Source organism: Amblyomma mixtum, chromosome 1, assembly GCF_055824585.1.
Source record: "Amblyomma mixtum isolate Tamu chromosome 1, ASM5582458v1, whole genome shotgun sequence".
Lineage (NCBI taxonomy): Eukaryota > Metazoa > Arthropoda > Arachnida > Ixodida > Ixodidae > Amblyomma > Amblyomma mixtum.
Window position 1 is genome coordinate 203,770,256 of NC_143012.1, and position 13,995 is coordinate 203,784,250.

The window sequence follows — 13,995 nt, forward strand, 5'->3', positions numbered from 1 at the left end:
AGAGAGAAATAACGGAAGAGCCAGGAGAGGACGAACAGATAAAAGCAGCAATCAAACAGCGACAGTGCGCGTAATCAGGAGGGAGGTAACAGCAACGTCAACACTAGTGACACGTGACAAGGTCGGTCGTGAGTGCAGAAACGCCTCTTTCTGACGAGCCCACATACCGACGTTGGAAAGTGCAAGGGGATTACACGCGGTGATGCAACCACGTTGTCGCGGCAATGGCAGCATTTTGTTGTTGGCTTCGCGTGTATGGCGTCATGGGAAGTTATCAGCATTAGTGCGTAAGCCCGCCTTGATTGCCATGGGTTTCACATCGTGCGAATTGTGTTGGTTACAAGTGCGGCGCTTCGCCTGTCTACATCCTGCCGCGGCCAGCGGAGTTTGAGTGCTTCGTCTGGCGTTTCGCAGGTGTGTACTCTGTTTCCTGTTCTGCCACTTGTGCCTGGCTACGTAGCTGTCCCCCGACTCCTGCGCTTGCCCTCGTGTGTTGCCGGCTGCTCTTGAAATGCTCTTGAAACGTTTCCTCGGCGCCGTTGAAGCGGTCATTTCGCTGCCATTTTCCCGCTGTCTCCAGTAACTTTGCTCCGTGTTGCTGCGGATATTGAACGTGGTTGGCGTCGGACCGGAGGGGTAGTAGCGTATTCCCCTCTCTTCATCGCATAAGCACGAATTTCTTTCGAATGTCAAGTAAGCCAGCGCTTTGAACTCGTATAACCGCATATCGTACTGTCTTTCGCGTCATGTTGTTTGTTGTTATCTTTTGTTTCATGTTGGCTGCCTTGTCACTCTTACTGCGTTGTCATCTTCACTGCTTCCTTCACTGACGACATTGTGCCAATTGTTCACGTCCGATTCGTCTTGCTTATCCCCAGAAAGCACGAAACATTAGAATAATGTTATAAAATTGTTGTGTTTTGCAGTAACATATGTTCCTTTCGAACGCTATGTTATGCCTTAAGATTAACAAGTACCGTGATGTTTTTTGCTACAAACCCTAGTTACCATTCCAAGCAGACAATATTCAAATGATGACTTTTTTAAATGTTGTTATGATCGCTGTTCAAGATCACCAAATAATGTTTATGTTCTACCATGAATATCCGTTAAATGTTCAAAATCAGCTTTTTTTTTAGTATATTCTAGTAACCGTTGTATTCTAATCGTAACTATAAAAGAGCTTTACAAGCATCCCTGGTTCCCAGAACATTTCCTGCTTTTTTTAAGGGTCAAGATATTTTCCAACTAGCAGTACGTCACAACTAAATCTCTTGTCTTGTGCCTACTATAGACTGCGTGCACCGCGCTATTATTTTGTTTTGTTAGAAAGCTTTGCTTCCTACCCATTCCCTACTGTTGTTCACGAGACGCCCCCCAGTAATGGCTACATAATCTTGAATCTATGACATCCATTCGGAGGTGACCGCATGAGCTGCCTGTTGTGTTGTATTGTGAAGCTCAAGTGCCTCCCTCATTCTCAGTCCTCGCCCAACATTACGTTGAAAGCCACATTTCACTTATCATTGCGGAAACTAAACGAGCTTTATTGAGACCAGTATTCCTGCCCTGTGTAAAAGAGAGCAAGGACGGATAGCGCTCGTTGGTAATCCGCCGAGCTTAAATGAAACCAAAAACGCCAGCGGGAAGGGGAATACAGATAATAATAGCGTTACATGAGTATAGAATACACCCTGTACATGTGCTCTGATAACCGGACAATTTAGGAAAGGAGATGTAATCATGTCCTCCAAGCTAACAGAGCAGTAGTACGTTGAAGAGAGCGTTATTCTTAAATTACTGAGCGATGTGTGCTTGTCGACAATACTGCTTTGCCTAATGTACTTGTAGTCTCATCCTGTTTCTGCTTAAACGTTAATCAGATTGCAATTCCCGAAAAGACGGGTGCGCAATATCTTTGGTGGCAGTATAGAGAGAACTAAAGGGTCTGGGGCGCTTCTCGTTACAGAAAGGCTTCGACATGAAGTCGGCGTGTAGCGATCACGGAGAAATCGAAAGGAAAATCCGTTGTCTGGATTCTGGGCGGACTGTGGCCAGAATAAATAAGCTACTGGCTACGTTAGAGCACAGTGGGTTGAACCTGAAGGCACCTTGTGGCCTTACAAGCTGCTGCTTAGCGAGGCACTTGCCCGTCTTGAACAAAACCTTATACGAGGCGGCGATGCAGCTCACAGAACATACCACGGGAGCCCTGACGTTGAGCACCATCCGAAGCGTTGAAGTGGAGTTCGCGCGTTCCGACAACTCCATAATGGAAGCGGCCATCCTGATCTGCTGGCTGCTGGTACACCACTGCTGCATCAAGCGCCTGGTCCTGGAAGAAAATGCGATTCCCGTATCGTGCTTTCCAGCTTTGCTCAGCGAGGCACTAGTGGCTAACAAGGGCCTCGTGGAGGTTCTAGCCGACCCATTCGGATTACCCTCTCGAGAAGAGTGCGAGTGCCGTGTTCTGGCTAATGCTTTAGGAAAAGTAGCGCTTAGACTCGTGTCTTTGGATGTCACGCCTCTCAAAATTGACCAGAATTTCGCGGAAGCCATCGCCAGTGCAATTTGCCGGGGTAACTTGCGCCGCCTGGTACTCAGGAGTGAAATGTCAGTCACAGTCGCGAAGAAACTGTTCTCGGCTTCAACCGCTTCTACAAACTTGAGCTCGTTAGAGATCACTGGCTGTAAAGAGTTCTCGGAGTCGAATGCGGTAGTCCTCGCTGCTGCTCTGAAGCGCAACAAGACACTTCTGAAACTCTCGATAAAATCTGTGGAAGAGGTTGCCGTTGGTATCATCCTCGCTTCTCTGGAACACAACGGCACTCTGAAGGAGCTGTGCCTTGCTTCCTTTAGTTATCTCCCGCTATCCATCTCGACAGTGTGGGACGGCCTTCAGGCACTGCGGGCCAACAGAGGTCTCAGCTGTCTCAAGATTACCAACACGAGATTCAAGAACAGCTTCGCTATGGTAATCGCAGACATTCTTCGGGAAAACAACACGCTTCAGGAGCTCAGTCTCTCCGGAAACTGGATCGGCAATATTGGAGGTCGTGCACTGGCTAATGCCTTCATTCAAAACTCGTCATTGAGGCGTTTCGACATCTCCGATAACCAAATGACTGGCGAAACACTGGTGCAGAACTTCGTCGATTCCCTGGCTGTAAACAGCAGCCTTGAGTCTGTACGCCTCGGCGATATTGACGTTTCTGAACAATGGAAGCCCGCATGGCCTCCGGCAGGCAATGTACATGCTCGTCTCCATGTGACGTGGAACACATATGGACTCGAAGGCTGCGCCCAGCGTCTGCGAGAAGACGACGAGTTTTCTCGACTGTGTGTTGGGTGGACAGTTGACGCCGATTCCTCTGCAATCGTGGAGTGGTTCTCCGCGGCTCGGACGATGTGTGCCTCGCTGACAGAACTCACCATCCTGTGCCCTGAGCGCGTTGAGTCGGTGAGCTCTGCTGCTGCGGTTGTGTCCTTTCTGGAGGCTACAAATTCTCTGAAGAAGCTCGTCGTAAGTCCGACCTCCGGCTCGTCAGCCTTCGCCACTGCCGTCCTCAGCGGCCTCGCCCGCAACAAAAGTGTCTGCGATGTGGAGATCCACCAAGACCTCTCCATCACCCCAGACGTCAAGGCTCTTCAGGCTGTTTTTCGTGCGAACCGAACCCTGCACCGCCTCAAGTTCGCAACATACTGGCTGGGCAGTAAGGCTGTCGGTTTGTTGACGCGTGCTCTAGAGGACAATTTTGTGTTTTTGACATTAGAATTCAAAATCTTCACTCTGCGGGACGATATGCAACCTCTCCAAAGCGTCCTGAACCGGAATCGGTCTTTTCTGAATCGCGCAGTGGAATACGTGTTGGGCACGGCAGTGGATTCTCGTTCAGTGGGAGCTCTTGAACTACTCTCCGCGTGTGACTCGCTCATCAATGCAGTGTCCGATGCCTCAGGCAAGACGCGCGAAGAGAGCAAGCTCCTGGTGCTTGAAGCAGTCCGCCGACAAAACTCTTCTTCCAAAGTATTCAACTCAGTGCCCACCTGAAAACGTGGCAAGGAAATTGCAATTTCAAAAACAATGATCAGCTTAGACGATTGTGCTGAGTGAGTGGCAGTGTTTCCTGAAAGGGCAGCAATGGATTGTTCATTATTTAGAGCATAAATAAGGTTGTGAGAAAAAAGAAACGTGAGTGCTATGTTTTCCCCTGTCATCCTAGTCTTTTTCTTATTTTATAACGTTCTGCTGTCATCACGAAAAAAGCATTTGATTGTAATTTTTTACAGTGGCTGTTGGAGAAAGTGTGTCGCATTTTACGGCGGTACTATACTTTGCTGGAGTTCAATATTGAGTGGTGTTCTTAATATTAATGCGTGCTTTGTGTCAACAACGAAGCAGAGGGGAAGAGGAGCGCACAGGTAAAAGAAGCTGCTCGACCTCGCGTTACTGAGCTCTCCCTCCCCATCAGAGAATGTTTAAATAAATGATTCAGTAATTGTTGAGTACGTACCTTTTGCGGAGGAGGTGCTGAGAAGATCCCCACAGAACCCTCTCGACTTCGCTGGAGCCGTCGACTCGCCGGACTGTCCCCATTGCCCGTGAGGATGACCCAAGAAGGCTACGCACGGCGGCCAAGTTCAGCAGCAACCACAAGGCAGCAAAAATTCAGGGGGCACTTTGACTGTCTAAAGTGGGTAGAGGCGGAAGCGTTTTCCGCGCCACCTTCGCTGTTTCTGTGGCACTGGTGGCGTCACATATAATTGAGTGCTAATTACTAAGTGATGGCAAATCAGTAATTAATTGTTAATCACTGATTAATGCTTGAATACTAATTAACTGCTAATTAATGACGCTTAAGCTCCGCCTTTAGGAGTGGAACGCGACAGCGCGTTGTAGCGCTGCCAGGGAGACCACGGAACGCCACCACCCGTTCGGCGCGATGCCTTGCCCTTTGAACGCAGAGCTTTTTGAGGAAAGGAAATGGCGCAGTAATTCTCTGCCATCTCGGTGGACACCTGAACCGCACCGTAGAGGAAGGGAGGAAGTGGGAGTTAAAGAAGATAAAGTGGAGCCGTAATGAGGAAAATGAAAATTGTATTTGAGGAAAGGAAATTACGCAGTAACTGTCTCACATATCTCGGTGGACACCCGTCAAAATTCAGGGGGGCACTTTTTTGACCTAAAGTGTGGTCACTGATGTGTTGTGGAACGCGACAGCGTCTTGCAACGCTGCCAAGGAGTCCATAGAACGCCATCAACCATTCGGTTCTACGCCTCTACGTGGATGCCTCCGGCCCCCACCATGGGGGATGGTTCACGGCCGCAGTCGTCCACGAATCCAAAACAGTGAACGGCCTTACTTTCCGAGCCCGTGACATAACACACGCGGAGGAGGTCGCCATTGCTTTGGCTGCATCTCATTCCAATTCAAAAACAATTATATCCGACTCGCGAGGGGCATGTCGGAACGTCTAGCAGGGCTGGGTACCGTATCTAGCCTACCGCATTCTCCAAAACAGCGTCTATACCGGGGACCCCGCTCACCGGCGTATCGTTTGGGCTCCTGCTCACATGGGCCTTGAGGGAAATGAGGCAGCTGACGCCGCCGCCCGCGCGCTCTCTCACCGGACATTCCCCTCCGACCCCGACGATCAGGAACTCGAATTCACTCCAGCTTACTCGTTTAAAGACGTTTCTTTACTTTATCAATCTGGCCATAATCTTTATCCCCGCCCGTGTAAAGGTCTCTCAAAGGCGGAGGAGCGGCTTCTGCTTCGCCTATATACAAATACTTTGCTGTGCCCGGCAGCTCTAAAACACTTTGACCCTTCTTTCTCTGGCAGCTGTCCGCACTGTGCGGAGAAGTCTTCGGACATCTACCACATGGTGTGGGCCTGCCCCTCCAACCCTGCTATCCCCCCTCACCCCAACCCAACCCGGGAGGACTGGGAGGCGACCCTGCTCGGCTGCTCTGACCTGCAGGCCCAACGGGCCCTGGTCGCGCGAGCCCGGGCAGCGGCCGACGCCACTGGGGTCCCGAACTAGGGACCTCCACCTAGTACTTGTGAGGGCTGGCCCCCTTTGGGTCAGCTCATACCTCACCTCCCGAAGTTTATCTGTAAATAAATGTTTTCCACCACCACCACCTCGCTCGTCGGTAAATTGGTTTTTGAGGAAAGGAAATGTATCTGTCTCTCATTTGTCGGTGGACACCTAAACCTCGCCGGAAGAGAATAGAGGAGGATGAGAGTGAGTGAAGACACCGTATTCACTAGACGCGCCTTTGTTCATTCCAAACCATCGAGCTGGCATGGCGGAGTGGATAGCATGCCCGTCTCTCACGCCGAAGACCGGGGTTCGATTCCTGAGCTCGACCATTTTCTTAATCGGTTTTATTTATTTCTATGGCCTGACTAGTAAAGCTAATTAGGCTAATTGGGTAATTAAGCAATTAACTAAGCTCAGTCCCACTTACTTGGAGCATCACTATACGATCCCTTCAATTGGTTGCATGGTTACTAGCCAAAGTGCAATTGGCCCCGTTTGAAATTCGCGCACTGTGACGTCACGGCCGTTTCCACCAATTGAAAAGCGTGACATTTTCTGTCGACAACTGCTGCTTACAACGATGAGACATTAAAGGCTTCCGCCTTAAAACTAAAGAAACTTGATTTGGTGTGCTTTCATTCTTCTTGCCTGCGCATGCATCCTACATGGGGTCAGGGGACCCAGCCAGGTACAGGTATTGTACCTTTTGTCCCCGGCCCTTAGTTTTCTGTACTGAGAACTAAAATGTTAATAAACTCAACTCAACTCAACTATGTTGGCTGTGCCATCAATCCTTGTTATCTATCTTTCCCATCTTTCTCGCATCTTTTCGCCTAATTTAAGGTGTCATCTTCCGGCACTAAAATCAGTTGTCAGTTAGCGCTTGTGGATGTCTGCCGTTTCTCGGTCGTTGTCTGTGTTTGCGCTATAACCTTTTACTAAATCTTAGGTGAAGCACACTATATAGCTATGGCCGCAAATCTGTGTTAAAATTAGTTAGTTCATCCTTCAAAGCCGGCATGTGGCTTTATTGCTTTGTTGGTGATGCAAGACGCGACCAGATTTATCTCGATTCATCAGATCCAGGCGAAGCCCATTCTGCGGTGCTCGGGACTGTTGTGATAACTTTCCACGCCTTATCTCGAAAGTTTCCTATCAGCTTTAAAATGAGCACAGCCGAGAGCGGCGGCCATTCTGTTCAACGACCGCCGGGCACGCTTGTTGCTTTCGCCGCCGCCGATTGATTCAGACCGTTGTGGGCGCAGGTCAGCCCAATTAGCCGATTTCTTTCAGGGGCCCCATATTCTGCCCCGCTCTCAATACTAAAAAGTTACTAAAACGCTCACAATGCCACCATATGCTAACGCTCCCATTAGTCGGCCTTGGCCGGCGGTTTTTGCGTCAACGGTGACATAGTGAACACGGCTGAAGGGGTGACGTTGTGCACCTAACTATGCGGGCTGAAACTTGAGAGCGGAAAAGGCAGCTCATAAACCGCTCTCAATCTTTGTGATCGAAAATGGCGGCTGTTCCGCGTGAGCAACGGTGTAGGAGGGTGCATGAATGCGGTTTTGACGTGCGAGACGAGTTGTTTCGACGCTTCAAGGAGATTGCACAATGCGCACAATGGCTGTGCGACGACCTCGCCGTTGAACTGGGTGTGTGCGGGTGAGCGGGCTGTCGGTGGATTCGCAGGTACTGTGCGCGCTGCGCTTCTTCGCCACCGGTGGGTTTCAAGGCACCGTAGGAAGTGAAGCAAACGTCGGCGTAGCTCAGCCGACTGTGAGCAGGTGTTTGCAGTGGGTGGCGGAGACCATTGTCAAGGTTGGGCCGCAGAAGGGGGTGTATTCGCTTTCCGGCGACACCCGAATAGAAGGAAGCGGCGAAGGAGGGCTTCCAATTCGCTTAAAATTTTGTCGCGGCAGTATTCCCAGCTTCGTCGGGTGTGTCGATGACACACTCATCGCCGCCAAGAAGCCGCAGACCAGCGCTGCGAGCAAGTCTCAAGGGGTTCTACCCTGCGCATATGAGTGAGTAGACCTCGGCCTCTGTTTTCGTCCGCATGAGTTCGGCTACAGGTTCGGGCCTCGGCAACGAGAGTAAGTTCGTGCTGTGCGTGTTTTTTGTCAGATCTGTGCTGCGAACATGCGTATTCTGGCCGTGGACACGCGCGGACCCGGATCCTTCCACGACGCGGTCGTCTGGCGCCACTTCGAGGTGGAGGAAGGCCTGCTGGACGATGGTGAAGTTTTTTCTGGGTAAGCAGTAAATAGGCCCTGTCGACCGTCGGGCGACCTCACTCACATATACTGAGCTCCAGCACACTGCATTTGCCCCGATCTGCTAAAGCTACAAGAATGAGCCTAGCTGGTTTCACCAATGCAGACACTTTACAGTATGGTACAGTGTATTTTCACCCAATTGCAGCAGAAACACAGCAGTCATATAACGTTGTTGAAATACATGGTATTTTCTTTGTAAGAAACCAATCCAAAATGCACCTGACAGCGTTGGTGTTGTGTAGGCAGTCATAATGCATCATTTATATCAGTAGGATGGTAGAATACTGACCTTATAGCAGCACTCATATATCGCCATCCTGTGTTGTCTGTATGCTCATGAATATCATGTTCTGCAGAGCCTGGCTGTGGGCTACTTGGCATGAGTCTTCCATTGTATAGTAGAGCGTCTTGTAAGGCTGTTGCGATAACCGACAAAGGACATGCTTAATTGCATAATTTTTTCTTATGCAGGAGACAGTGTCTACTCATTGGAGCCAGCCATGGCTGCTTGCACCAATGGCGTGGCATCACAGGCCCGACTCAGCTGAAGACCTGTACAACATGCCACATTCTTTCATGCCATTTGTAGTTGAGCACTGCATCGATGGGCCGAATAGTTACTCTCAGTGCTTTCAAAGGCACCGGACGCACCGCCGACAGCGGTAGTGGACAGTGTGCATCATCACTGCGCGTGCCACACTTCACAACCTCTCTTTGGACGCATCCATGTCAGCCGAGGGCACAGGCGACACTGCCACTGACTTGGAAACAACGGGCTACCTCTACATGCTAGCTATCTAGTAGAGACAGGATCCCTCCTCTCCTACCTCGAGGGGAGATCAATGCACTACTGTATTTTCGGCCTCTTAGGACGACCCGTCTCCAGAGGCAGGCATACCTTGAGATGGTGCAGCGACAGTTGCGGTGGCAACTCTTGCCTCAGGCAATTACTCACCATGCTGGCATGGAGAGTCACATCAAAGCCACTCTTTCTGTTGCCACTGTCATTGCCTTGTGTCGGTGCACTACACACATCTGCAAGTGTGTGAGCAACTGTGTGATGTGGTTGTGTGATGTGGTTGTGCCCTTGCCCACAGCCAGCCTCGTGGTCTGAATGAATTGCCAAATACAAGTCTTTATAACTGTGTTTAAACAAGTGCCCGACCAGCTGCCACTTTATTGACAGTGTGTGCCAGTATACTTCCCAGTCCCTCAGCATTGTGCTGCAGTCTCTCTCTGAAAGCGGAATAGGTGTTGAAACAGCTCGCCCTTTGTGTTGAACGCATCAGTGTGCACTATCTCTTGCGAATGCGTGCGTCGACCCACCTGCCCCTTCCCTGCTATCACTTTCCGCCTTGGTACAGTGCCTGTGGTCATTACCCGCGTGACGGACATGCATAAAACCAAGAATGTAGTCCTAAGTTAAGGCACTAAATGTTTGTGATGGTTGCTGGAATCCGAAAGCACCACCCATGCTTTTTTTTAGTGCAACATACATTCAGTAAGTGCGTTTATTGTTTTAGACACAGCATTTCACATCACCTTTCTTATTGCAGAAGAAGCAGTGTATATACAAGCATACTTTACCTTGATGTACAATGATCATATGGCATTTTCAATTGCAATTAAGAAAAAAAATTTGAGTTCAAAGTGCCTTTTTTTCGTTCACACAGAGGGTGCCTGTTCACTAAGTACTGCATGGTACAGTGTACATAATGCATTTTCAGGACTTGAAAACATTTTGGCATGTATAAAATGCGTAAATACCAAAGATAAGCTTTTAGCTTGATGGTAGGTGACTAGGGGTTTTTCTCTTTGGTAAAAGCTAACTACAGCAAGGAGAATGCTGTAAAAAAATTCATAATAAATATTGTAAGGTGCAGTGGCCACAGTGAATGCTGAATGACTAGAAAATCCTCACTGATAGACAAAGTTGCGTCAACATCACAGATGCATCACTGAGAAGATGGTGTGTGAGGAGAGGTTGTTGTACAATAACAAAACATGCAATACCATTACTGGGAATGCAATGCTCTACAGCTCGAAGAATATACAGGCAGCTCCGTTATAGGAAAGTTTCAGCACTCAATGATTGCCCCCATAACTGACACCTAGCTTGGTTTGCAATAGGACAACACTATGAAGCCTTGCCCTTGACTGTGACACTGCCAAACGGCCTGACAAGTTCCTTATGCTGTCTCATAATGTGTGCAACAAGTACACCTTGAACTCCTTTCAGGCTGCTTTTTCTCTTGGTATTTAATATCCTTTTTCAACTCTAATGCTTCTTCTTGTGTACAAATTGGTTGTTCCTTCCTCTATTGGAGGGGCCTATATACAATGTGCCTCAGCTACGAGGGACCTGGATTTAAAAAAAACCCAAGTGTTCTTCTCAGCTGAAATAAAGTGCATATTAGAAGCTATGAGAAGTGCGTAAAGCCCTTCAGACACTGCCCTCACCAAACCCAGCGATACCAACACGATCGCTCCACCCGCTCTGCAAAATGCAATAACATACTGCACACCACTGCACTGCTCTACCTGTATCACCTCCGCATTACTTCAATGCCCTGCATCACATGCGAACTTGAACATTGCCTCTACACAGTCAATGTGGAAAATTCAGGTTGCTGTGTACCAGCCAACGCTCAATTGGATAAACTTTCTGCCCTGTTGCAATTAGCCTTTACACAAGCCATACAACCACCCTACTTATTCCCTGGTTGACTCCTGACCAGTTAGAACATCAGCAAATGACCTTGGTGGAACAAGCTCGTTTTACCCTCGGTGACAATAACAAATTTACCAAATCAAGGGCTGCCTCTCTCTCTCTGAAGAAACTAAATGGAGCATAAATATCACAATTTCTGCACCTCGCACAAGCGCAAAAAAAAACCGCAGCACCTGAACATCAACCGAACGGAACATCAAGTGCTTAGCCCGATGTGAACGGCATCACTTGGTTACGAGGCAGATGAGTGATTGTTGCTACAGTAATCGGGCGTGTCGGCTCTCATTTCCCGCACTGATATTGCAGGCTCCTAGCAGCTGCACCTGCCTGCTCCTGTCTATCGGCAGTTGCTGCAGTGTGATGGTCGTCGGGTATTTTCTAAACAAACATAAACAGAACCACTCGTCACCCTTAGAGCAACAGGGGCTAAAGTTGTCTTCGTCGGTTTTCGAGACGAGCGCTCCTTGCAAGTCGATCTTTGCAGACCCGCGGTGTAATCACTGCCTTCAAATAGATTTTTCCGCGCACTTAAGACATCCGGTCACTACCTTGATTCTAGGCGACGTGTAAAAAAAGCTGCAGAGCCGCGGAATCAGCTGATTTTCTTTCTGGCTGCGATGTTAGCCATGTTCACGATGTATGGATATGTGGGTGGATGCATGGAGGGTAGGTGGATGAATAAGGCGGAATCCTTTGAATCGGGGGGAGCTCGCGCCACTTAGCCGACGTTTTTCCGTCATTAGCGCACCCTTGCGGCAGAAAAATTTACTGAACAGCAAATTTAATTGCTCATCTAAAAACGGTTCTTGTTTTGCTTAAAGTAATTGAGTTTAAAACACAGCTTGTTAGCAAAATAAAACATTGTTCATTTTATTCACTGTGTCTTTACAGCAAGACGATAGAATACGGTCCCTTGCCGTGCAAATAAATGCTTCCGGGGCGGAGTCCTGCTACTAGCCGCTAAAGCCCCTAGATAATCTGATCTAGGGACCTCACTGACCACCGCTGATTGGTTGATTCCGCGGTTCGCATCTCGCGGTGTCCTCATTTTTACCTCACGCTCTCAAACTTGAGAGTGATATTGAGAGCGGTGCAGAATAGGGCCCTAGAAGTACTTTTCGCGGTCTTCCTCACTGCCTGGACTGCCGTCGCGACTACACGTGACAGTATTAGCGCCACGTCATTAGGAATACTTGCAGCGTCATCGGCGTTCCGCTGCGTCTGTCCCATCCGCACAGCAGCAGAGGCCGGACGTATAAATCTAGTGTACGAACTGTATTACATTATTGCGCGTAAATATTTGCCCTTCGGTATCATATTTGATGCAGCCATAAGAATTCTTTAGATTAGATTAGATTAGATTAGATTAGATTAGATTAGATTAAACTAAATTAGATTAGGTTAGGCGCTAAGGAGGCCGCACCGCGTCGCATGGCGATCCGACCTGCAGCACAGAGACTATAGTATAAGCGGCCACTTAAATTGAGCCTGACGGACACACTCAGAGCAACATTGGCCTGCCCATGACGACTTCATACACTTCATACCCGTCTTGTTCATACACTATATACACGTCTTGTTCAATATACTAAATTTTAGACGCCCGTGTACTGTACGATGCACGTGCTATATTCGTAGTTTTTCATTTCCTCTTCAGTGACGCTGTTGCAGTCTTCATCTTTCCTGACCGTGTCAAGGTGTTTCCAGGCGCTTGGTCCGCCACGAAATGCTGCGCCGTCGCTCCTCACAAACAAAACCTTTTTTCATGAGTTTTCTGTCGATCATTGTAAAATTGTTATGGTTAAAAAGCACAACGGCGCAAGAATAAAGCATGCAAAGGACGTAGTAAAGTAGCGCTAATTTCGTTCCTTTTGTTCTCCCGTTGCGCTGTTCCACTACCATGTCTGATGAAACTCGCCCTTCAGTTCAAGAAGTTTATTTGCAAACATATACCGGGTGTTTTAGTGCGTAAGCACTACTTCACCAGCAATGTTAGAAAAGCCGATGTCTGTCTAAGGTTTAGTTCGAACCCCTGTTCAAAGCCGAGCGATCTAACCACTGAGCGACCGCGGCGGATGTGTTGTGCATTGTTGTGCATTGGGTGCATTGCACGTCGTCGTCTTCGTCAAGTTATATCTGTGTGCTGAAGTCATGAAAGGAAAGGAGACGCGCCTAACTGGGACGCCTCAGTCGTGCTTTGAGCTTACGTGGAGGTAGTGACAGACATAGTATGTGCGCCAGTTGCGGTTGCATTCACCACGTTTTGGCAGAAACCCGGCCCTGGAGCGTAAGGCCACTGAGAAAGCGCGACCGATACTCCGCCATTTTCTTTCGTCAAAACCCAATTTCCCAATAGGCCGCGTCCGCCGAGGTGGCTCAATAGGGCGCTCGTCTACTGAAGAGAGAGAGAGAGAAAACTTTATTTACACAGGAATTCGGGGCACGCCCCAGGGTCCCCGCACGACCCCACTGCACTCAAGTGTTTATGTTCCGAAGGTCCACAACACTGGCAGCACGGCCGGTGGCGATGGTCTGCAAGGCCGGGTCCTCCGAGCGCAGCAGGGTCTCCCAATCCTCCCAGGTCTTGAGGTTCTCTAGGTCCCGCGGGGGAGGGTACGCCGGGAAGAGGGAAATGATGTGGATGGAAGAGGCGAAGGGTTCTGGGCATAGAGCGCATGCCGGAGTGGGGAAGGAGGGATGATAATGGGCTAGGTTAAGAGGTGAAGGGAGTGTGTGTGTCTGTAGTCTGCGCCAGAGTGTTGCGTGTTTGTTATCTAGGGAGCGGTGGGGCGGGGGGTAGAGCTGGCGTAAGGCTCTGTGCGCCTGGGTCAGTTCACTGAATGAGTGCATGCGCTCCTTCGTGAATCCCCGAACAGAGGCCACCTGAGCCCGGTTTAAAGAACCTCGGGCTAAAAGGTTGAGGGCCTCGT

The 13,995-nt window shown here is 49.2% G+C and overlaps 1 protein-coding gene across 4 annotated transcripts; it reads left to right on the top strand.

Annotated features, from left to right (window-relative positions):
- Window positions 1-98: 98 nt before the first annotated feature.
- LOC149370595 (uncharacterized) lies at window positions 99-13,475 on the top strand. 4 transcript variants are annotated; one of them, XM_089562303.1, is made up of 4 exons: window positions 99-414; window positions 1,970-8,082; window positions 8,183-8,310; window positions 8,806-13,475. In XM_089562303.1, exon 2 carries the CDS (start codon window positions 1,982-1,984, stop codon window positions 4,049-4,051), a length of 2,070 nt encoding a protein of 689 aa, XP_089418429.1. In that variant the 5' UTR covers window positions 99-414; window positions 1,970-1,981; the 3' UTR covers window positions 4,052-8,082; window positions 8,183-8,310; window positions 8,806-13,475. The 4 variants fall into 4 exon arrangements, with proteins under 4 accessions (XP_089418429.1, XP_089418428.1, XP_089418431.1 ...); XM_089562302.1 differs by having other exon boundaries at window positions 1,970-8,310; XM_089562305.1 differs by having other exon boundaries at window positions 1,974-8,310.
- Window positions 13,476-13,995: the final 520 nt, after the last annotated feature.